The sequence below is a fragment of the Silurus meridionalis genome, chromosome 17 (assembly GCF_014805685.1).
Source record: "Silurus meridionalis isolate SWU-2019-XX chromosome 17, ASM1480568v1, whole genome shotgun sequence".
Lineage (NCBI taxonomy): Eukaryota > Metazoa > Chordata > Actinopteri > Siluriformes > Siluridae > Silurus > Silurus meridionalis.
The window spans coordinates 15,865,415-15,891,064 of record NC_060900.1 but is presented as its reverse complement, the minus strand read 5'-3'; the positions used below and the strand labels follow the sequence as shown (position 1 = coordinate 15,891,064).

The 25,650-nt window shown below is 39.6% G+C and overlaps 1 protein-coding gene across 3 annotated transcripts in view; it reads left to right on the top strand.

Moving 5' to 3' along the window:
- Positions 1-796: 796 nt before the first annotated feature.
- The window catches only part of LOC124399462 (IQ motif and SEC7 domain-containing protein 2), an 84,903-nt gene continuing 60,049 nt past the window's right edge, over positions 797-25,650 (top strand). Inside the window, exons 1-2 of one of the 3 annotated variants that reach the window (XM_046870364.1) lie at positions 797-4,125; positions 9,335-9,397. In XM_046870364.1, coding sequence (XP_046726320.1) covers positions 3,629-4,125; positions 9,335-9,397 — 560 coding nt within the window. In that variant the 5' untranslated portion in view covers positions 797-3,628. The remainder of the gene's footprint in view (positions 4,126-9,334; positions 9,398-25,650) is intronic. The other 2 variants (XM_046870365.1, XM_046870366.1) reach the window with 2 other exon arrangements.

The window sequence follows — 25,650 nt, the reverse complement described above, 5'->3', positions numbered from 1 at the left end:
GTATAATATTTTTATGTTGAGAATGTTAGTTATATTCCTCCTAGTAACATAAAAGCAAAGATCATAGGCCTGAACCTATTTAATCCACAATTTTACTGCAGCTATTCTCATACTAGGCTCAATTGTTTATTTTACCAGCTACTAATAAATTCCTCTTTCTCTCCTTTGATTTTTTTTTCTCCACATTTACAAGACACATTTAAATACCAAATGACTGACTCTTCAGTGTAAAGCAAACCTTGGGCAGTTGAAGATTCTGAGCATGACATCAAACGCTAATGTATCTCCCTGTAAATTAATACATAAAAGAAAATTGTCTTTCTAAAAAACAACAAAAAACAAAACAGGAACCAGGAAGACAGATACTGCAGAAGTGGGAGAACAAGTAAGTAATCCAGAGATTTCAGAGGAGAGATTTTTCCATAGTTCTTTCACATGGTCCTTCTGGTTTTACTGAGGCAGACATAGAGACAGTCAGACTGACTGGCAGATGGACAGACAGATGAACAAATACAGGAAAAGGACATTAAAACGAATTGACAAAATCCCCCCCTTTTTTTTCCAGCCGCAGCTGAATAATTAAGGCTATTGTGTGGGTGTATCAGAAATTCAGAAATGTATTGCTCTCTTCATCACGCTCGCTCTCTCTCACACACTCCATTCTGCCCATATTCATTCTGTTACATGAACACACATTGCATTGCATTATTCTTAGTGAACAGACAAAGAAGAGACAATTTGTCCAAATACACATTTATTAGTTTTGCTAAATGTTACAGGGAAAGCAGGTGAAAAAAGACATTGTTCTGTTCTAATGAACTGCTGAGATGGAAAAGTGTGAGGATTAAGACAAGCTACTCATCCCAAATGATACAATCACACAGTAAACCTTATAATAATTCCTAGTGCCAACATTACAGAAATGATTCGACAGCAGTATAATTAAGCATGCTCCAGGAGCTGAGGTTGGGTTTCACTTTTTTTTTTTACATCCAAATTTGTTTTTTGTTTTTTTTGAAAGGGTTTTCATTAGTTTCACATTAGTTACAAAATCATTCTTATAAAACCATTATACACAAATGAATTTCCAAATGAGATGAGGATTTAAGGGGGCTCTTCACATGTCACACACAGCTACTTCACAGAATAAAGAAGAGAGAACAATATTTAACTTTAGCTTAAAATGAAGAGAAAGGTGAAATCTGAATATGAACTAAAGGCCATCATCCTTTTTCTGTGGTAGTCTTTTTATTGTGACTATTGTTTGGTAACAACTTTTAAATCTTTCTAGAAGACGTGTTTTTATAGCTTTTACATTGGTTTATTATTTGGTTAGTATAATGTATAATAGACATTACTGGGTCACTACTTTTACTGTTATTATACATATGAACTTGGTTATAGCTTAAATAACTAGTAAAGCACTTTCAGACGACGTCACTGTTAACATGTGCTCTATTGAATAAACCTTGACCTGACTTGATTCACTTGACTTTTCTTAGTATTATTTACATTGAGTTTAGAAGAAGTTATGGTTAGGGAAAGGAACAAAGAATTGTCCAAATATGTGTATCAACTTGTGAACTTGTAAAAGAACCCTTTTTTCTTTTTCTTTTTTTTACGCCAGATCAATATACAGAAATTAAACTAGTTCACATGCTGAGTTTTGGTTAGGGACTAATCTGCAGTTCACACTGCTCCACTTGAAACCACTGCCTTCTCTGCAGAATCAATGCACCACGCAGCCTGCATCTTGAGTTGTTTGCGCGCGCGCGTGTGTGTATGTGCTACTGTGTTCATTGCGGCTCTGCCCGAGGAGAAATTTCACCGCTGAGTCAAACGGCTTTTTGGATCCAAGATGGCCGCCGCACATCGCCCAGTTTCCCTAAATATGTATCGCTAGATTTTACTCATCACAAACGGGCAGAACCTCAACCAAGGCGAAATGTTCGTCTACTTTGAGAGTGGGACTTGAATTGGATAAAAAAAAACTTATACAGGTGATGAGGTGAGAATCAGAAAAGGAAGGTTGGGAGTGGAGTGGAGTGGAGGGAGAGACTTGACGCATGTGGATAGCGTGGACACTGCGGTGGAGGCTGAATGGCGGAAAGAGGCGGCAGGTGCAGAGCAGAGCACATAACATCAGCAACACAGGGACTCGATCCAGACTCCAGAAGAACCGCTGAGCCGAAGCTGATGTGAAATTGTTCCCCATGCGCTTCCTCAGGGAGGATCCGAGCCGCTGAAATGACTCGCCTCCTGCTTGTTGTGTGAGCGCGCACGCGCGTGTGTGAACCGATGAGCGCCCGATTAGGGAAACGGGGTATAATGTGTATTCGTGTAGCCTAAATGCAGTCATTGTGTTGTGTTATAACTCGGCGAATGTGTTAACAGAGGTCAGGTGATGAAGAGAAATAATCGCGCTTTGTTACATAGTAACGCCTCCTAAAAACATGCCATTTTAATGCAACCTTTCGGGAAACGAGCATGCATCTGTATATGGAGCTTGCCATATATGGAGATTTCGGGGATGACCGACGACGAAACGGAGAATGAACCCAAGCACGTTTAGGACACGTTTAACGCGCGTCTCGAATTCGCATGCGTTTGGTGACGAATGACGGGAACCGCGACGAGAGCTGTGAGTCCACCTGGAGGGAGATTGTGAGTCAGAATCCACAGTGCTGCTAGTGCAGAGAGCCAGGCGACAGTCATGTGTAGTGACAGGTAGGTTCTCGAGCATGCAGATGTTCCTGAGTGTGTGGTCAGGGCGCTACTTTGTGCCACTGAATGAGTGGGACATGGACATTGAGATGGTTGTTCTGAGTGGACACAGCGCGCACGAGCACGGGCGGCTTGAACGCTATAGAGACAGCTAAGCGGCTGATGAGGGTGAGAACGAAGAGGCGAAGAGAAGGAGAAGAGAGAGGTGCAGAGGCGGCTCGGTCCCATTAAGACATGCGCACGTCAACCAATTTAGCACTGCGATGTAAAGGTCCAACTTTTGTAACCCCCCCCCTCCTTTGATCAGAATCTCCGGGGGAATGGCTCAGCGAGAAAATGTCTCCCATCCTCTTCTCCACGCTATGAGTCATGAAGGCTCGGTGGCGAGCGAGCATCTGCACTGCTGCGACATTTGACATTCAGCTCCACGCTGGAGAAGCAAAAAGGAGACGCCAGTATGCGCTGGAGACGCAGATGAAAGCGAGGCTGTTCCACTTCTTTTTTTTTAGCACCCTGCTACCAGAATCGGACATGGTAAGACGCTGAATCGTTGAACTGCAGAAATGCATTTATCTCGACTGTTGTTTAAGTCGTTGCATGGCGAGTCCCTCTAAAGGTTGAGATTCTGCTGACTCAGACATTCCCATTCATTATCTTCTATGTTGATGATTCAGACACTTTAACTGTTTCCTTCCGCTAAGGGAATTCATTTGGAGAGTAAAAACAGTGTGTATCTGTTCAGTTCCTCTCTAACAGCCAGTACTTAGCTTGCTGTCTCTCTCCCCCCCCACTAGCATCACGTGGGGGGGAGAGCCTTCACATTTGGGGTGATTGTAATCCAACCTTTCCACCAAATACTGCAGTGCATAATAACAGCTGTTCTGAAGTACAAGGTTCCTTAAGCATGGACACGGGCCAGGGCAGCCCGGAGAGCCCTAATCGGGCTGTGGAGTACTTGTTGGAGCTCAACAACATCATTGAAAGCCAGCAGAAGTTGCTGGAGACACAGCGGCGGCGCATCGAGGAGCTGGAGGTGCAGCTGGACCGTCTCAATCAGGAGAACAAGGATCTCCGGGTGGACAGGCAGCCATGTCCACCCCCGCCTCCACCGCCACTAGGAGCCTCCAACCAGACCCACGGGCACCCTTTACATGTTCAAAACTCCGCCACTGTGTACCCCATCCAGAGTCACAACAATGTGCCAGCCCCTAACCTCACACCTGTCCCGGCCCCTCCTCCCCCGCCTCCACCCGTGCCTCCACGAGACCGGCGTATCGTCAATGCACACACACGCCTCAGCCGCGGCCTGTCCACTGGGTCCAACCCAACAGAAAACGAGAGGAACAGTGAACGACACAGAGAGAGCGTCAGCACCGGCACGGCCACCACTCTGCAGAGACAGTGAGTATAAGCATGCAGGCTCCTCAGCTGCATACCTGTGGACACTATGCAGCCACTGTGACTTTAAACACTGTTTGGACGGCTGTCAGATAGATTGACCTCAGTCGAGGCTAGGAGTTTTGTGTCTATGCAGGTATGATTTTAGTTCCAACTAAGAGTTATGCAACGTTTCCAAGGCACTGGGTTTTGTGAGTCTGTAGCATAGAGTCTATTTAGGTGGACACTTGATTACCATGGCAACCGGAAAGCTGAATTTCATACCCACATTTGGTGAAAGCAATGCGCATCAGAAATTTCGATTACTCCAGTCACTGTGAATTGCCACCACTTAAGTTCACCCTCAGAATATCTTTTAAAATTAGCAGTAGCCTTCGACATGATGTCTAGTCAAATTTCAATGCTGACGAATCAGATGTTAGCAAGTCAAACAGAGTTCATCTAAATCCATAAAGTCATGCAATCCGCAGTGGGAATTACATTAAACAGAGGTGTTGGGATTAGTCTGTGATGAGAGTATTTTAGATAGGGTTTAAGCAGATTAAAGCTAAAAAGATAATACCACACCTTTTTGTCTCCAGGTTGGGTGCTTTTCTTTTTTTTTTTTCTGCTTATGTAATAAAATCTCGGGGCTGACATAAACCCAAAAAACCCCCACACTCTCATTGGGTTACATTCAGGGTTGGCTTTTAAGGTGGGAACTAATATTTGTTAAGCAATAAATCAGGCAGTATTGAACTGTGTAGTTTTACATTACAACAATGCATTACAACATTTTAACTTCCATATCCAAAGATAAACCTTTGAATTAAAAAGCAGCAGCTGAGCTTACGGAGGTACAGCAGGTAGTGTTGCCTCTCACAAGGTCCTTGGTTTGTTTGATCCTGAGGTTACTGTCTGATTCATGTTCTGAGTGGGTTTCACCTGAATTTTCCGGTTTCATCTCAACTGAAAAGTGGTAATAGGTAAATTGGATACATGAAATTGCCACTAGGCATGAATGTGTGTACAAGGTATTTGGCTCAGGATCCACTGTGACACCAATCGTTAGCTGGAGCTTTAAAATGTTAATAAGCAACACAATACTATGTTATATACTAGTTATACACCTGACAAGACATTCTATATCTGATAACTATAGTTAGTAACTATATCCTATTTAAAAAAAAAAAAAGCTAAATAATTTAGCTGTACCTGCTAGAGATGCCTAAATTGGTAGCTAGCCTATGTTAAGCTGAATAAGTTTTTGTACAAAGATGGTGCCTTGTAGTTTTACCTCAGACTAGAAGATTCAAAAATAATATTGAGCATCAGAGCTCATTATTGTCAGTGTTCACTATCCTCTCATTGTTTTCACCATCCTTTTGCCTATTTCTTTTTGCATTACCCCTAGCTAACAAGTAAACAATGTAACAACAGGATTAGTTATTGTGAAGGCATTGCCGATGCTCGGGCGACAAGAATTCATCAAATCCAAGAAATACATCAGCAGGGAAGACAGCAACAGACATTTGAGCTTTCTTGAGCTTTTTCAAATATATAGTAAAACAATTAAGGTTTATTAGGTGAAGCAATATATTGGAAGAATTCTCTTTATCAGTAAGACACTTGAGCAGGTTAAATCTCTGAAGGCACTATCTTGGCCACTCCAGCCATCTTGCCTTGCTTTCATGCTTTTAAACCCCCCAAGCTGTTATTTAATTTTTCCTCCAACATTTGATCACTTCAGCTTGAAGTTCGTGCCCTTTTCATGTGTATTTTGGGCATGGTGCATAGTTTATTCTGTAGGAAGAAGCCAAGGCTTTGCTCTTCAAGAGGACTTGTGGGGCCATTTTGTGGATTCGCATGAATCCTGATGCTGGTTGTGTAGGAGAGTTTGTGATTAATATTCACTGCAGTGTCAGATTGTGGACTGTGCTTGTGTGGGAGCATAGAGGCAAAGAGAAAATGTAAGTGAGCATTTGTTTGTAAGAGAATGCCAGAAAGGTCATGAGAAAGCTTTTTTTTTTCTTTCTCTGAGCTCTCTTTGTTTTTTTCTATCCACACACTTTGCTGCTTTACTCTATTTGTCACACTGGGAGTTGGATAAATGTATACTGTATTCCAGCTCTCTGATGCATAGTAAGTAGTAAGTTACATACTGTATATCGGTGTCTCATTACTTAAGCCTGCAGACGCAAAGCCGGTCCAGGACTGACTCAGTCTGTGTGCTGCTGTGTCCATCTGTTCCTTTAGCCGTGGCACTGCTAGCATCAACAGCACCTGAACACATAAAATTATAAATGCTAATCGCAGGCCTGTCCTAGCTTCCTAATGGATAGGATTTGTGTAGTGGTTTAGCTACTTCATTGAAGAAAAATGCTGTTTTTTTTTTTTTTTTTTTTTTACATAATTTCATGATCTTCTGTTTTTTTTTCTTTCTTCATCCTCTATCCCTCCCTCTGTACTGAGCAGATGGTAGACCACGTGACCCTTTTCTCTGATTTGCATTACATTCACAGGGGACATGGGCATCATTTCTTCTTTTTCTATTTTTCTCTCTCTATTCCTCCCTCCCTCATATTTTGTTTTTTTTTTTTATAAATGAGAGGTCTGTGAAATTGAAACACAAGTCCAGCCATCTCCCTTCAGTGCTACAGGATATTTGTTGATCACAGGAATGTGAAAATGTCTATTGCTTATTCCAGTGTAACACTGTTACAAGCCAAAGCCGCTTGTTAAGACCCTCATATTCCAAAAATGATCTTCAGAAAACTGTTGCTGAGCCAAAATACAGGCAACAAGCCAAGACAGAGCTCTATCATAATGCCAAAGCAATTAAATATTCCTTGCTCTTGAAAAAAAAAATAATAATCATTGGGGTTTTAACAGCAGCTGATTCGAGATGGGGTGAAATAGCCAGAAGCTCTAAACAGTTCTGTGGCAGAATTAAGCAAATGAGTAAACATGAACCGAGAATCAGCTGCCACATCCAGCATATATTTTGAGTAATGCAAAGAGAAAAGGTAAAACCTTACTGTATTGATATATCTTGAATATCTCTTTCGGTTTTGCTTACAGGCTAGGTTTGTTGTCGCCCAGCAACATTGCTCAACAAATAGGTTTTGAATAAGTCGTTTTTTTTTTTTCTTCAAATAGAATTTTTCACATAAATCTGCATAAATGCAAATGTTCTTAAAAGAGGGTGACAGCTGTTTAGGCACAATATAATAGTATCTGAAATTTTAACAAGCGAGCAGAGCAGTTGTGATCAATAGGAACCGAAACCTTTTCGAATTGTCTTAGAACATACCCCGGGACACCGCTGTATTAGGATAAGATTAAATGAGCCAATAATGCAATTCACTTTGAATGAATTGTCATGCTAGAAAATATAACATTGATAGCACATTCATATAAACCTGTAAGTTATTGCAGGGCTTCTGTTATAGAATATTAATCGATACCGACTGACCAATCAGATTCGAGAATTCGGTTTGTGTATTTTTAATCGTTATATCAAAAAGAATATATTTGAGGTGTATCACTGTTCACATGCTTGGGTTTAGATCATGTGTTTCTCATATTGACAGTAGCCACTCTGCCTCAGGCAAACCTCTTTTTTCCAATAATTCTGTACTTGGCTCTTGTTAATTAAGAGCATTTGATGCTGAAATGGGCTCTAAATAATTCATTACAATCTCTGCAACCATCAAAGAACTGGTCTTTGTAACAATAACTTTTTAAAGCAAATCGGGTTCTGTGAGCAACGTTCTAGTTATTGTGCTAAATCTATCACACTCTCAATCCTGGTGGCTTTTGGCATAATAAAAGGTTATAGCTATTATTAGAAGAAAAGGCAGACCTATATTAGTTACCGAAAGCCTGTATGCCCTGTCCACACATTTATCCACCCAATAAATTTGTCAGACCGGTCCGGAGTGAGCAGGATGCTAAGCCTGCTTATCTATACACACCTGAGCTTGCTTCAGCTGATTAGTCGACTAGTTGTTCAAATCATTCCACAGACTAGTCAATTTTAAAAAAGGTGTACTTCTTTCCTTTTTTTTTTTTTTACTCTATGCACACATAACGGTGATCTGTGATACTACTTTGAGTTGGAGAATAATTAGCATTTCCTGCGTTAATTACATTTGTCCAATTGATAAGTGCCAATTACTGTCATGGATAGGAGGCAGTGAATAATAACCGGGGTGTCAGAGGTTTGAGCGTTGGAGATGCTGTCATAATAAGCCCTTAATGGAACATATAAATCAGGGACTTTGCTATTTCGATGCAACACTTGAAGCATTCAGGTCAGTTCAGCATTGAAGTGAGTGTCATTAAAACTAAGCTTCCAGTACAGTTTCAACTGCTTTAAAGAGAAGCTTTGCTGAAATATATACGCTTAATCTAGTAGCTGTGAGGCAGAATGTTGAGGCTAGCGTTGTTCGTACAGAACGCGATGGAAAAAGTGTAAGTGAGTGTTCAGATGTGAAGCTTCTGAGACAAAAAGAGACCAGGTTTATTTACATTAATGTGAAAGTGCAGCTCTGTGTAATGCATTTAGTGAGTTTGTTCGTTTATCCTTAGTAGCTGCCTGGTCAAGGTGTTGCGGTGGTTCATATTAAACTATGCAAAGTAATTGTTTATATCTAGTAGCTTAGTTAGAAAATACAGCAGGCAGGTATAAACAAAAGTAATAACCGCACAAAGGGATCAGTTAAGAGACACCATGAACTCGAGGATGTAGGTGAGATGATGAAATTCTTAGATACAGAATTCACGGACCATTCTGGCATTTTCAGAGGTGTTTGATCTTTTTGTTTTCTAGGGGCATATTGGTAGGGTAATACGTTAATTTAAAACTAATTACAAATACAAGATATGAGAATTTGGAGCTATAAACTTAAACAGTACATAATAATTACAGTCCAGTTTTATGAATGGTAAAAAAAGATTGTGAAATGTTTGTTCTTTTCTAATCCTTTATGTCGTATATTTTGTCAGATGAGGTTTAAGCCTATTACAGGTAATACTCCAGTATGTGTTTATGTTTATAGAGTGAGGCTTTTGTATTATATCATATTGTATATGATTACAAATGCTACAGATGTTTTCTCTTGTCCTGTTTGTGTTGAACAATTGATCCCTTTCCCTCCACTTATCTCTGCATGTTCTGTGTTTCCTTTTTTTCTGTGACTCTCTTTTTGCTTCCTTTTTCTCTCTCCTGTCCTTCTCACCACCCCTCGCCCTGCTGGATCTGCAGGCCAGATGGAGACTTCAACAAACACAGGTCTGTAACGACCCTTTGAATTCTCTCGTTCCTCCATTTCCTCCTTTTGTCCTGCGTAGACGAGATCGTAGACCGTAGCCTTCATGCTGCCGGATGACATATATTTAGACTCCTACAGGAAGATGGACTACGCTTTTCCTCCTGGCAGTGGCTAATCCTGAGTCAAATATGAGAAATTGATTATAATGACTGATTACCTTTTATGCTGGAGCACCTTCATTTAGACTAGAGTAATGAGTTGCGACCCTGAAGGTCATAGTCATATCGACACAGTCTAAAAAATTTAGTGCCAGAAGCTTGAAAGACTAAAATTTACACAACCTACCAAGGTATCGTCTAAGCTCACGTGTCAGTTATGAGACACTATATTAGCTGTACCGTGCAATGCCTAGTATATATGTGCAATGCCTAAATATATGTTTATATATCTGTACTGCTGAACCTGTGCTGCCCGCTTGCAGATTCAATATGACACATCGGCTATTATACAGCTTCGGGGGTGGTTCTTGTGGGTATTATATTGATAAAATGTCAGATAGACTCTAAGACATTCGGCAGCTAGATGCTTATTTTATTCTCTGCATAATTAAGTGATGATCCCTTGGAGTTGTGGTGCAACCGTTGCATTATGGCTTTGACTTATTTTCATTGCGTAGATGAAGCTAGAGTGTAACATGGTTAGTTCTGAGTAACTTTGCTCTGTAATAGGTGTAGGACAGCTCACTTGGATGAAAATGAACCATGCATCTGAAGGATAAATGACGGGTTGTCATAGCAACAACTGTAGATGAAGCGCATTGCTTAAAAAGAAGAAAAAAAAAAAGTTGCATGCATACCTCGCTTTTCTCTCTTTATTTCTCCATGTGCAAGAGAGAAAGAAAGAGACTGGCAGCGTGAAACATACATGTGTGTCTGAGTGTCTGAGTTTTCCATCCCTAGGACAACACATTTATGCAGCACACATTATCACCATACATGGCACTAGGACAAGGCTAGGACATGCACTTGAGGACAAGGACAAATGATGTCACGTTTCGAACTAATCAGGCCCACCCAGTTGTCGTCCTTGCGTCCCCCATCCGTTTTTTGCTCATATTGATATGCAAATCGAATTGTTCTTTTCAGGAACAGTGTTTTATAATAAATCGGAGCTTCGTCAGGTTTTTTGTCTGCATAAACGTCTTTTATGCTCCGCCATTGTGGCCTGAATTACACTTTGCGCTCTATTATGAACAAAAGGAACGTAATAAAGAGTCGGCAGTGATTAATGAAATTGCTGGCGTGATCTTATCCAGCCGTTCCATACTTAACTGGATGGGATTGTATGTGCTTATGCTTGCTCTCCACTGGCTATCGGGACAAAAAATAGCTCGGAGAGGGAGGCTCTCGTATGAGCCTCCCCTCAGCATCCTTCTCATTGCAACACAGAGGCAACTGCAGTCATCCCACAACAATACATCATTCTGTCCAAGCCAGGGCGGTGAGAAAAGATTGTGTGTGTGTGTGGGTGTGTGTGTGTGTGTGTATGTGTGAGAGAAAGAAAGAGAGAATGTGAGAGAGCCAATGTCATTCAGTAGTGCACCTGTAGATATGATCAATGGTCTAATGTTACCACATCCTGTTAATGGATACATGTTCAGTATGATTATAACAGTGCAGCTCTGTGCAAAATGATCTAGTGTGCTAATAGTAAATATGAAGAATACATTCAGGAGATGTCTATTGAATTTAATATAAAGTGTCAACACATTTTTTTTTAATTAAAATGACAATAAAAACTGATCTAATATCTGCTGTTGCTTGAGGGTTTTGCTAACCAGGGCTTTGGCCTCTGAGTGAATTTAAATGTACAAATGTTTCCTTCCACAATTGACATATTGTGTTGCATAGCAATACGGACGTTTGTTTAAAGACGGTTTTACATGACGCAATTTTTATAGAATTCTTTAGAATACGCACCATTTTCTGCTCGAGTTCAGAGCACACCGATATCGATGATACCGTAGTCATTTTCTTTAATCGCAGGGCTATCAATAGCAATTGTTGGTTCAGCTCAGATGATTTGATGAAGGTATTGATTGTTCGCTGCTGCGAAGGCTTCTGCCGCTATCAATCTATCACACAGTCCAGGAGTGTAAGGATTAACACTTTCTACCAAACCTGCACACACAATATATAATTATTAGGCTAAAGTAAGCAAGTTTTTTAGCATCCTAGTCTGCTGGTAGATGCCATAAGTGCAAGCCGAGCATTTGGTCTAAAAGGGTATAAAGTGAATATACACACCCCTGTGAAATTTGCAGATGTTTTCGAATGACGTTAAATTCGATCATGCGAGACCTTTTTCTATTTTTGGGAAGGAAAAAAATGGCAGTAAACTGGTTGCTTTGGCCTGTTCACCCCTTAGCTTGTACATGTTAATACACCCTTCTGCATGTAATACAGAACTCAGAGTCTACCATCTTAGCACATCTCGATTTGGCAATTTAATTCCATGCTTCCTTTCAAAAATGCTCCAGATCTGTCAAATTGAGAGGGAATTGTCTGTGCACTGCGCTCTTCAAACCATTCCACAGTTCTTGTTAGGATTTTGATTTGTGCTCTGACTGACTTGTATTCGTTTTATTTATTTATTTTTTGTTAACTTGAATTTGTCTTTTGGATCGTTATCCAAACCCAAAGGTGATTTCTTTCTCCATCAGCTTTTCTAACAGACCTGCAGGGTATGTACCAAAAAGAGATATTGGTACATATCCTATTTGCAGCTATACATGATCTTGACTAGAGCCCTAGTTCTATGAGTAGAGGCATCTACATAACTCGCTGCAGCCAACAGCATTATTTAACGCAGTTATGGTGTTTTCGAAGCTGTTTTCGAATTATGCCCAGAAATTTGACCATGGTCTACTCAGACCATAACACTTCTTGCTTTGTGGTTTGGGGTGATTTTAGCCGACTTGGGTTTTGTTTTTTTTGTGAGAGAAAGGACTTATATTTTGCCACATTTCCTTTACAATTATGGCATTTGGCAGATGGCCTTTATCCTGAGTGACTTATAATTATTTCAGTTATACAACTGAGCAGTTTGAGGCCTGTTGGTGCTGGGGTTCGAACTAACGATCTTACAATTCAAATTCCAACATCTTAACCAGTGAGGTACCCTACCCCATAGACCAAGCAGATGTCAGAAGTGACCAAAACTTCCAAACATTTCAGCAGTTCGGTCAATGTTGTGATATGACAGCCTCCTTTATACCTTTTCATTGTTCTTTCATCAGATTTAAACTAACATCTCCGTTCTCTCTACTGGTTGATAAAGGCTTTTGCTATGTTTAATGGTACATTTAATGGTACTTAATGGTATTTAATGTTGCAGTTAATAAAAAATAAAAAAACCTTTCTTTCGGCTTCTCCCATTAGGGGTCGCCACAGCGGATCATCCGCATGTTGGATTTGGCACATGTTTTTACGCTGGATGCCCTTCCTAACGCAACCCTCCCCATTTATCCGGGCTTGGGACCGGCACTGAGGCTTGTGCAACCCTAATGGCTGGGGTTGGTTCCCTGACCGGGAAACGAATCCGGGCCGCAGCGGTGAGAGCACCGCATCTTAACCACTAACTTAATGGTGCATTTAATAAACTGGGAAAAGTTTGACTTCTCTACTGATTAATACCTTGCAACAGTGAAATCCAATATATTTAATATTCAAATTAGTGATAATATTTAAGCATGCAGCATATGTATCTGATAAACTTAGATAACATTTCTAAATAAGAACATGACAACTTTTTTTCCTGAGAGAATTCCAGTAAAATATCTTAATATTTGTTTTATTGAGTTTATGTGATTTAATCAGATTACATCCATAAGTGGTGCTTATAAATGTTGTTTGAGTTATTAATTATATGGACAAAAACTTGTGGATATCTGTCCACAAGATTTGTATGTGCTTTTTAAACATTCTATTCCACATTTAGTCCCTATTTGTTGTTATAATAACCCTTTACTCTTCTGGGATGATATTCCATTAGATTTCAAAGTATGGTTTGAAGATTTTGCTAATTCAGCCACATGGGTGTTAGTTAAGTTGGGTAATGATGTACATCATTGGGTAATGATGTAGGGTGGGGAGGCCTGGGGTGCAGTCAGCGTTTCAAATTTTCTTGAAGGTGTTCGGCAGAGTTGAGGTCAGAGCTCCATAACAGGCCAATCAAAATCTCCTAGGTCGTCTACCTCAAACGAATTGCTAATACAGTGTATAGCAAAGAAGATCAGAGGAACTGACTGATACAAAATGGAAGATGAACTCCTCCACTGATTTGGATGTTATGCATTCTGGTGTTTAAACAGCAGTGTTCCTTAATTCCAGTGGTGATGATGCCATTGGCAAAAGACTCATATCACTTTTTATGTTAATGTAGTTGTATGTATATTGTATCTGAAAGCGGCCTTGCTTTGTTTCTAGTTCTCCTTTGCCTCCCCTTTCTCTTCTTTTCTTCACTTTCTCCCTCCCTTTCCAGCTTCCTCTGCCTCTCTCTCTCTCTCTCTCTCCTGGGTTTCAGCTAGAGAATGGTTGCTGTGGGAACGTGGAGAGTTATCACAAGTGCGTTTACGTGAAGAAGCGAGTGGGCGACGGAGAGAGTGAGAGGGAGAGAAAGAAGAGAAGGAAGGGAATGGCGAGTGAGTGATGAGAGAAAAATGGACCAGGAATACTACGCATGGAGAGGCAGGGTGTAGTGAGATAATGCGACTGGAGGAGAATAGTGATAGCATGACTGAAAACAGTGCATGTGTAGACGCACCAGCGAATAGACTTTTATACGCAACATCTAAACACGGCTATCATCACAAAATCATTACCTGGTTTTGCAGACCGAATGGGCCTCCAGGTGAATGTGTGTGTGTTCTGTAAGAGGCTACACCTGTTGCCATTCCAAACCTGTTTTCAAAAAGGCAGCACTGGTAGGAAAGGTTCAAACCATGTTTGATTAATAGTAATGTGTGACATCTGGCGGTCTCTCACGGATAGCTCTCTTTTGAAGAACGTTTTCAGAAGGACCATTATTTCTGATCTATGCATCAAATGATAAAGAGTTTTTATGCTTGAGCACTGCGGTTGTCTGAACTCCAAATTTCTCATTTTGCGAGGTCACGAGGAGAAATTCCCTGCGGTAGGCGGACACATTTGTGAGTGTGTATGTGTGTGTGTCTGTGTAGTTGTTCAGAACATTTGTTAGATGTTATGTAAATGCAGATTTTGCTTATTAGAAACACAACGCTTCAAGAAATCTCTCCTCCCGAGTTCACTTTGATCAAGTACCGACGACGTTCATTTTTTACCGTGACTGTGCTCTAATGTAAAACCACAAGAGACCAGCTGAATGGCAGGACAGCACTGCAGGTGCTTTAGGAAATATTGTAGTTGCTTTCCACTTGCTTCCTCTTGACAAATCATTTGAAAACACTACCATAAAACGGGCAGTTAGTTTCCTCTAGGTCCCTTTCTTTAATCACCTTCCTGTTTTCTCCACAAGCCGAACCGAGGATGCCCCGCTTCTACAGCCTGGACACACTCGAAAACTCATTTCCTGCATCTCCCCATCTCTTTCCTCTGCCCACCCAGTCATCATTCCCTCCCTGTAAAGCGCGTCCGTTCACGCCTGCTCTTCCTCTCTTTCTCTTTCTCTTCCTCTCTTCTCACTCTTCCTCCCCATAGGGCTCTCTCTTATTATTTTATGTTTCTGTTGCTTGTGTCCCAGGTTTAATTTGGCATTCCTTTTCTCCTCCTCTACCCCTCCTGTCTTGTGTGTCGTTGTGTCTGCTTTAGCAAGTTATGCCGCTGTCACTGTTTTTGATGTGTCATTGTTTAGTATGAGCATAATCTAATAAATTATATACGTAGAAGATGAAGAAAAGGATTTTTGGTCAGCAGTTGTGTATTAAATGTAAGCTTTGGACATTTCGACAGATATTATTAGAATGGGTAACACGGTGTCTGGGGCTAATGGTCTAATTTTACACCAGTAAACAGCTGGACAAAATCAATCCACATACTGCTCAGCTGCCAGTAGTTTAATTTCACCAGGTTTTTTAAATCCTAATAAAAAACAGTTTTATTATAATACTATAAAGCAATTCTTTTATATACTTTAAATCAACGGTTTCTCCACACTTTATAGATGCTTCATTGCTTTATTGAAATGAGAAATATATGACTTAATTTCCATAGGCCGCTCTGCGTATATCTAACCGAGCTCATGCATAATTGCATGGAGGTGTGGGTGCATGTGTCGGAATGTAATTACTGTGCACCTTAAATAAACATGTAATTACGTTGCTCAACCTGAGCCTTGGTTAACACTTTATACCCTACTTTTCTTCATGATTTTTTAATGCCGAGTTCATTCTGATTTTCCTTATGAATGCTGTCTTTTTTGGGGGCTTTTTTTATTCTTTGTGCCTTTATCCGTATAAGTTCTCTGACATGTATAATTCATAGAAGTGTTTTTGAAGAAATAGCTCAATAGTTTACTCAGTGTATTGATTTATTATTCATTATTGGATTTTTATTGCTTACACCACTCTGCCCCACTCCATTCATTGTTTTCTTATCCGAATGCACCATTTTGATGATAACTGTAACAGTTTGTAGTTGAGTTTTGTTCTCTTGTGGTCAATAGTGGTGAAATGTAAGTATATAAAGTGCACTAAGTATTACCTATTAATAAATGATCACTCTAGGTCAAAATCCTACACACTCCATACTTAACTGCTTCATAACTGTGACTTTGCGTCTGTATAACTCCATTAAAACATTAGATGTAACATAATACTACATAACTCTACATAATGCTGCCTAACTGTGCTTCTACTGCTGCTGCTAAAGTGTTTGTATTGTATGCATGTGGCTGTCTTTGTTGTCTGTTTCCTTTTGTTTCTTTCTTGACTTTTTCTCTCTCTTTTTCTCTCTCTCACTCTCTCTCTCCTTCTTTCTCTCTTTCTCTTTTCCGGTGTCTATTTCTTTCATCTCCTCTGTACTCTCTCCCCTCTTTCTTCCTCTCTCTCTCACTCTCTCTCTTTCTCTCACTTTCTCTCTCCCTCTTGCTTTCTTTCTCTCTCTGTCAGGTCACCACCCTATTCCACCTGTACTACTAGTTGTACCAATCCTACCACCACCACTCCTGCTACTTCTCCTCCTGCTACTACTACTACCTCTCTCCACACCAGTCTGAGCGCAAACAGCCACTCGAGCCAGCACCAGTACTGCTGCCCCGCGCGGCTTCTCCTGCCCAAGCCGCCATGCCATGCCCTCCCCCCTGCCCGGCATCCGGAGCAGGCAAGGTAAGGGCCAGAGCCCCCAAAAAATAACCCCCTCTGTTCCCCTACACCCTGCATCTTTCTTTTCACCTGCCTAAAAACTCACTCCTCATCATCATCCTCCTCTGCTTATGTAGGACCAACTCTCCAGACAATTGAGATCTACAATAACCAGAGTGCCTTTCTAATAACCCCAGAGTCCTCTCCTATCACTACATATATATTATATAAGTTATATGTATAAAGAATATATATATAAACAATTGCACTGAATAGCACCCAAAACCCTAATTTGTTTGTCCAGTTCATTTTCAATTTATAATTCACATGTATTAACATGTCCTTACGCATATTTATAAATATACAATTGTTTCTTAATTATCCTTAACCTGAACTCCAACTGTAAAATGATTTACTAGAAAGTTTTATAGGACAATTACAAGACAATAATAGAAATACTTTTAAACCCCTACTTCTATTACTATTAACATTAATGTTTGTTTGATGGTAAAAAGGAAAAATCCACCCTGAACAATTTCCATAATTATTTTCATGATAAATATTTGAGGCATAGTTGAATCCAAAAAGTTTTGTAATAAACTCCTTGTAGGTTTAAACTTTTTTCACTGATGCGTTTATCTATTTCACTTTTTTTTTTTTTACATTACCCACAATGCCTTACGGCTAACTTAGGATTTCACCTTTACTTAATCTTTATTTAAAGAAAGTGAGCAGCAGCACTGTAAATCATATAGTCCTTTGCTTAGGTGTCACCTCCTCATCTCTATAATGTCTGAACAGATAGGGTTCCGAAGCTTTATGCATGCTTTCATACTGACAGCACCGTAGATCACTGACTAGTCGAGTAGAGTCTCACTGTACATCACCATAACTGTGAGGGACTTTGAGACGCAGTTGTTGGAAGCAATGAAGCTGTAAATGTGTGTTTTTAGTATGTTTGAGGCAAGAAAATGCATTTTGTTTCTAAACGTATTATTATAACTGTGCTAGCAGTATTCTTCTATACACAACCACTAACTTCTCAGCACAAATAAGAATACCACCAACTGGCAAATTTTGTGTTTCAGGGTGGATTTTTTCCCTTTTCAGCTAAGAAACTCTCTTAATGTTATACAATATCCAGATTTCAACCTTGAGATCTTGTTCTCTTCCTGTGATTTCATGAAGATGCTGAGGTGAGCCACTCAGTTAATGAGCGCTTCAATGTTTTACTTTGGTGTCTCCGGTCCCTGGCGTGCAATTATTCCATCCACACATAAACAACAGCGGCCCAAATTAGTTTGCAAAACAACGCACCTACTCGTGCACACATGCCTACATCCTGATACCAGCTACTTGAATACAGTACCTCCCACCACTTCAGGCATGAATCACACACAGATACACATCACAGCGGACATGACACTCCCTGCTCCCACACACACACACACACACACACACACACATTTTCTTTAGCCCACTCTGAATTCTCCCACATGCTGTCACTGCATGACCCATCCAGTCATAAATCTCTGTCTCTGTCATTTAATCATTTCTACAAGTATCTCAGTTTGGCCTGTTATTATATCATATTTTTATATATATATATATATATATATATATATATATATATATTTTTTTTTTTTTTTTTTTTTATGTAGATTGATATGTTTCTGATAGATATTTTATAATTCAATATTTATGTACACCATTTTGAGCGTTTCGTTAATGATATTAATTAAGGAATCTTTTGGGTTTGAGGGTTTTGGATTCGAGCAGCTGTAGGAGAATGTAGGAGACCTTGGTGGAGTTTAAGTGGCTAATGATGTAGGACTGCCACCTGGTGGATGTGATGGCTAGCACAGCTTTGTGCTGGGGGGGAAAAAATGGGATGGAACACAGTATCTTCTACCAGCGTTTTTTTCAAATCCACTTTTAATGATCCTGGTCTTTTCTCAAATCCACCGTCCAAAAATCCAGAACAGCAGTGGTGCGTCATTACTGTGTACAACACAATCATCCACTTGCACTTAAACGTCCTCCCTCCGTTAATGACACAAGCATTGTTAGTACTGTATCATCTCGATTGACGAGTATTAGAGACGAGCCCTCACATCGAGTGCAGTAAGAACAAGCTGACATAGCTACACTTATCGAGTATAATTATCGACTCATCAAATCACATGACCTTTTAGAAGGGAATGTAAACAGCAATTCCAAATTATTATCTGGAAAAATGTATTACTTGCTTTATTGGAATAAAGTTTAGCTAAGTGCTTTATCAATAAAGGATCAGTATTTCTTTGTTACATTTATTTAGCATCATACAGTGTCTTGAATAAGTATTCACCCACATGGCCTTTCCACGTTTTGTAGCGTAATACAAATATATACAATATAAATAAATATATATATATATATCATGAATCCACACAAATTTGTTTACGAATTAAAATTCAAAAATGGTAATGCTGAAGTAAAATAGATCTTGTGCAGATGTAATCAAAAGTCACGTAATTATTTGATGGAGTTTATCTGTAAGCAATTAAAGTGTCAGGGGATCTCAGTATACTGTAAATACAAAGGTTTCTAGAAGTCTCCAGGTTGAGATTATAAGTAAGGGAACACACAGCATCGGGAAGACCAAGGAGTTATCAAAACAGTCCTGGAAACTTAGCAACTTAGGCCTGGGTTTAAAAAAAAAAAAATCCCATGGAATATTCAACAACGTATTAATATTCCATAGAACAGAATTCATTTTTAGAACTGCAGTTAGTTAAATCCATGCAGTAAAAGTCAGAGAAGCCAGTGAAGACTTAATCAAGGCACTGTAGATAGTTACATACTTTGAAAACAAGTAAATGTAGCTCGGTTTATTACAGATGGCATATTAACGCATTCAATTTTTTTAACCCTGGTATCAAAATCGCAGACAAATTGCTGATACTATTCACAATTTGCTTCTGTAAGAGCTTCGTTAGGTTACATCTGCTAGGGCCAGCGCTCGCTTTTGTTTTTGTTCTTGACTACAGATGATTTGATAGCATCCTACGCACATTCTTTACTAAAAGGCTAGATACTCTCTGTTTTTGGGAGAATTTGGGTGGCTTGTTTTGTTATTGCGTGACCTAATTTGCATCCTTTTACATTGTATTACAAGCGAATGTTGGCGATATTTCAGCCTAGATTTGTTATAGAATCAAATCCATATTTTTCCACCCATCTAGCATTTTCTGTAGGTAACAGCTTGATACTAACACTGGATAGCGGATCAGTGCCACCTCTGTGATCTACCCAAACACTGTGACTGCCGGTTGTGCTCGGAGACGGGAGAGAGCTGAGATGTGAAAAACAATATTGTAGCACTGAGATTAAGGATTAATATCATCGCAAACATGGAACATCAAATTCGATTTTTAATATGTTAGTTTGAGATGCTGCACAGGAAGATTAAAATCAATAAGACAAAACCCCACTCAGGTCTGTTTTGAAAATAGCCGTTATATGCCACCCTAAAGGCCACCTTAAAGGAAACATTACTTTAAATTTGATTCATTGTGATGTTGAAAATAAAGGCCTGGCCGCCACATCAGCTGTGTTTAAATAATAATGAAGCACGAGTCTAAGTAAGAATCGCATTCTTTGATACTAAATAAATTGTACCGCTCAAAAAAAATAAATTGAATGTAAAGTCAGTTGAAGCAAATCTTCCCTGTACAATTCACATTATCACTGCTGTTTGAGTAAAGGTAAAAATATCCTTCGAAATGATCCCTCCAGTAAAAGTACTCCTTTTACAGTTCTGCCAGATTAAATGTACAAAAGTGTTTGCTTTTTAGCGCACTTATGTACTAAAAGTACTTCAAGAAGCTGAGAGAAACAGCGTGTTTCTCTGAATAATAGTGGATTAAAAAAAAAATTATACATCAAAATAAGTTCCCTGGTGGTCTAGTGGTTAAGATGCAGCGCTCTAACCGCTGCGACCCGGGTTCGATCCCCGCTCAGGGAACCATCCCCAGCCACTCTCAGTGCCGGTCCCAAGCCCGGATTAATTGGGGAGGGTTGCGTTAGGAAGGGCATCCAGCGTAAACCATGTGCCAAATCAAATGTGCGGAGGATCCGCTGTGGCAACCCATAATGGGAGAAGCCGAAAGAAAGTTTTATACATCAAAAATAATATAAAAATGTAAATTAAAATGAAAGTTTTCCAAAATAAAAATATAGATGTACTTAAGTACAGTAGCGTACATTTACATTTATGGCATTTGGCAGACACCCTTATCCAGAGCGATTTACAACTGAGCAGGCGCTGCTTAAGGGCCCAGCAGTGGCAACTTGGTGGTGGTGGGATTTGAATCCGTGCCCCTTCCAATTCAAAGTCCAATGCCTTAACCACCGAGCTACAACCTAGCGTAGTGAAGCTACTGCTATTCGGTCAACAGCGGCTGCTAAATGAGGGTTTCTAATATTTTATTATTGTTACTTTTAGCTAATTACATTATGATACTTGTTCTTGTTTATGCAGCAATAAGCACTTTGACTTGGAAAGGTGTACGGTGTTATCACGATCACGTCAGAATGAACTTGTAGTTTTGAGACAAATTACTTTTTTAGAAATCACAGTATATTAGCATATTAACAAAACAATCAGTTGCTTTGGGGCCAAATCATAGAGCAGTGACCATTCTGCTGTCATCTCTATCATCTCTTACATACAAATACATTCATTTCCAGTCCATGCTTCATCTCCCTTTCACTATATTCACCATATTACTCCACTCATCCATTCTATGTGTCTGAATCTCTGTCTCTCTCTCTCTACCTTTCTCTGCCCATCCTCCTGTCGGCTGGTAGAGAAGAGGATGATGATGACATCGCCCATCAGTTCTGTTGCCCTGCTTCTGAATGCAGTAGCCCTTCCTCTAGGTAACCAGCAGTACCTTGGTCTGCAGTCTGTTCTCTCGCCATCTACTTCAAGCAGGAAGCCGTGGATAAACGCTCATCAGCATGGATGTTGGATCTCAGACTCAGTTCTCAGCAGGTTGACTCGAAAACATGCTTTGACTGAACTGAAGGCATAAACTAACTAAACAAAACAGACAAAAACACTTCCTTTCTTTGCACTAGCATGCCACCTGCATCCTACCACTTTTCTGACATGGACAGATACCTTTCTTTGTGCTAATGAGAAAGGAATAAAAATGTGAGGAACCATGAGCAATGGAGTGGCAGGGTTGAAGAATTCGAGAGATGAAAAAGCAACAAAAGGGGCGTTCGAGCCCTTTCGCCCCCACACGTCCCATCACGTATTTCTGTTTTATTCTGCTCTGTAGAAGTACTTGTTTTGTCCAACAAGCCACTGTGATGCTACAGTGTCATCAGTGTTGTGCTGTCCTGTGCTTCTCACATCATTTGTTCGACTGTGTATGTATGTGCGTTTTTTTTTTTTTTTCTCTCAGTAGGAAAAAAATGTGTCAGTTGTTAACTTAAACATGAAGTGAAAAGGTTCATATCACTGATGTGCATCAGGTCGACTTTAGGGTCAGGTGACATGGGGATTCTCTGAAAGCCATATCTGAATGGAGGACTTCAGTATTTAGCATCTTTCCTCTCTCTACCTCTTTTTTTTCCTGTTTCTGGACTCTCTGTTCTCTCCTTTTGCTTCGTCAAAATGCACACGAATTAGAACACATGGAAGTATTTTTATTCATGTTGTAAGACAGTTGCCATGTGCAAATATTTATAAATTTGCAATCAGGTGACCCTATTGGTTATCCCTGTCGGTAAATATACCAGGAGCTGCAGGTAGTGTTTCCACTTCCCAGCTTCAAGGTCTCCTGTTCAATCCTGCGCTCAGGTAACTGTCTGACTATAGCTTTCTGCACTTTCTCTATGTCTGTGTGGGCATCCTCCAATTTCTTCAGTGTACTCTGCCTTCCCTGTTGGGAAATTTGAAACCCAAATTGCCCTTAAGAGTGAACCTGATGCTGCAATGGATTGGTGTCCCAGTCAGGGTATTCCTGCCTGTTTCACTGTACTCCAAGTTTTCTAGAGCTGGCAACTATGACCTGGACAATGCAGTTGCTGGAGATACATTATATATAGTATGATGTGAATTCAAGATTATGTGACAGTGCAGGACACTATACTAAGTACTAAAAGGGGTGTAGTGATAGCATACAGTATGAGTAGAATATCTTTAGACCTAGTGAACAATAATTTTCCCCATACTTTACAGTGAACATTGAACATATTTGGATAAAAGTAAATCCAATGTAATATTCACATCTAAATTTTCTACTGTATTATAATGCATACCACACCTCAGGTATACAAGTCGAGCAGAAATCCAGTGCTTGGCATTCTGGTAATTCAAACAATTTGTTTTTGAATCCAGGGAATTAACTCAAATGTGTCTGTGCACTGATGACATGGCTACCGATGCCATTTAATAGGAGTCAGCTGCCATCAGCTGCCGTGATGTCACATAACGAGACCAACAGTTACGTGTATATCTCTGCAAAACGGACACACCGCTTATTACCAAGTTCTTTCTCGTTTCTCATTTCCTGTTTCTCGCACTATGTTGTCGTGTTTGTGTGTAAATGTTTGTCTCTGTGTGCACACACCCCTTGACATGCTGACTGGTTCAGTGAGTTCTTGCTGACCTTACTGTTAACATGCAACAAAATGACTAGGTGAGCCTTAAACAGAGTACACCATCATTAGGTTTGTTTCAGAAAATGTCATTGTGACTTTTTTCCTTTCCCAGACTCCAATTTATGTTCCTTTTATGATAAAAAAACATTTGTGCCTGTGTTTTTTTGTTGTTGTCAACATTTTAGTGGAGCAGAGTCAAAAAGAAAGCATTGAGCTTTAGGTTTGGTTGCCAGTAAGCTGTATTTTACTCATTATGAAGATTGAATGATATTTATTTAAGCATTTTTATTCGAGGAAGAATGTTCTAATTTCCCATTTTTCAGTCAGTTGTTTGGAGACTTCACTGACAGCTATCTGGTTGTTATCTGCAGTGCGGTTAAACTGCTGAAAAGTGCAGAATATAAATTTGACAGGGATTGGTTGACTACGGTACAAAAGTAATACTGATTTGTCCTTATTTTACCTTTTTTTGTTGCACATGAATTCATCAACTGCATTGCTTAATTATGCAACAAAAAAAAAAAAATACTAACTTGCTATTATTTTCCATCATTATATTCCACTCAGTTATTTGAATGACTATGTGCAGTCATTCGAATGACTGTATGACATAATATTTCAAGTACAGTAATCCCCTGTTTATCGCGGTGGTTACGTTCCAAAACCGCTCACGATAAATGAAAAACCGCGATAAACGGACGCCACCCCAAAAATGCTATTTTATGTGTACAGTACTGTACTGTATAAACATTTTACTTCATTTTATATTTAATAATTATATTTTTAATAATGAATGTCATTATTTCAACATAAAACTCCATAAAAACAATTTCCTATAAGTTTTTTGGTCTATCGTGCAATCTGGCGAGAGATCGGGAAAATCAGCAAAACAAATTAGTTATGTGGCAAATGCAATTCCGCAATAAACCGGGGGTGCGAGATTCGTAAAGCGGGGGATTACTGTATTTTTAAGACTTTTGAATGGATTTTGAATTGGAGTTTGAATTGCTACAGGCTGGAATCCTAGGCTTCATTTTCTGTTCAAAATCCTACCCGTCATGCTGGAATTTTGAGTCAGTTCTAAACTTTTTTTTTTGGATAACATAGTTAATATAAGAACTTTCATAAATTAAATGTGAGGGTTCAAAACCTAATTTGACCCCATTTAACTGTTTATCTTAAGAATAAGACTTTCATGGATCATTTGGGGATTTTAGTTTTTTTAGAACCTTAATAACACATTTTGAAAGTAGCCAAATTTCAAATGAATTAAGCATCCCCATGGCTTGTTTGCTTGGGCTGTTTCTGCTACGATGGTGCCTCTGATACAAGAAAAGTTTCCAAATCTAGAAGTCATTGTCAATAGGGGATATTTAACACTTTAATTCCAGCATTTCTGGGGACATTTATGCCTAGGTAAGCGGAGAGGAAATACAATTTTCTTTTTAACACTTATTTTTCACTCAGAGGGGAGGTCATATCTAGGTGACTAAACCAAGAGCCCTCTAGATCAAACCCCAAGCTCATGGAGTGACCGTGACATGAAACGTAAAACTGTTTCTCCTCTACTGAACACGTCACTGCTAGCAGTCGAGCTTGACGGAGCAGGTTGTGATAATGAAAAGAGGAAAGAATTATGGCGTTTCATCCATGGAGATAATGAAAGACAACCGGGACCCTACAGGGAGAATTGGGAAGCGTGGCCTGGACTGCAAAAATGCAGGGTTGCCATATGAGCTGTATTTAGCACATTCTTGCAGAGGGAATGAACGATGAAAGAATCCTTCTTTACTATTTTTATTCCCTTTTCATCTGCCATCACAGTGCTGTATATACAAATATGCTCTCACTCCTGTTCTCCAAGGAGATCGACCATTCATTGATGTCTGTATATTTCACGAATGATAACAGCTATATAATATTGAACCATTAAAGAATATAATTTAATGAATTCTATAAGAATGTTAATGATGGTTATGATGTTGACAATGAATAAAATCTCCAGTTATTCAGATAATGTAAGAGTGGACTATAGAGTTTGTTTACGAGTTTTCTTGTGGCAAAATCCTTTGTCGTATTAACTTTGTAAAAAACGCATCCGAGTACAATATTCATTCCAAACTGAGACTTTTTTCTGCTTCTCTACATGGTGACTGGGTGGTTGAAGACTCCTGCATGTGAGTCTGTGTGCACGTTAGCACAAGTCACTGTAGAAAACAAGGTCAGGGCAGGGATAATATGATTAAAGTGTTAGTGAGAGGGAGAGAAGGAAAG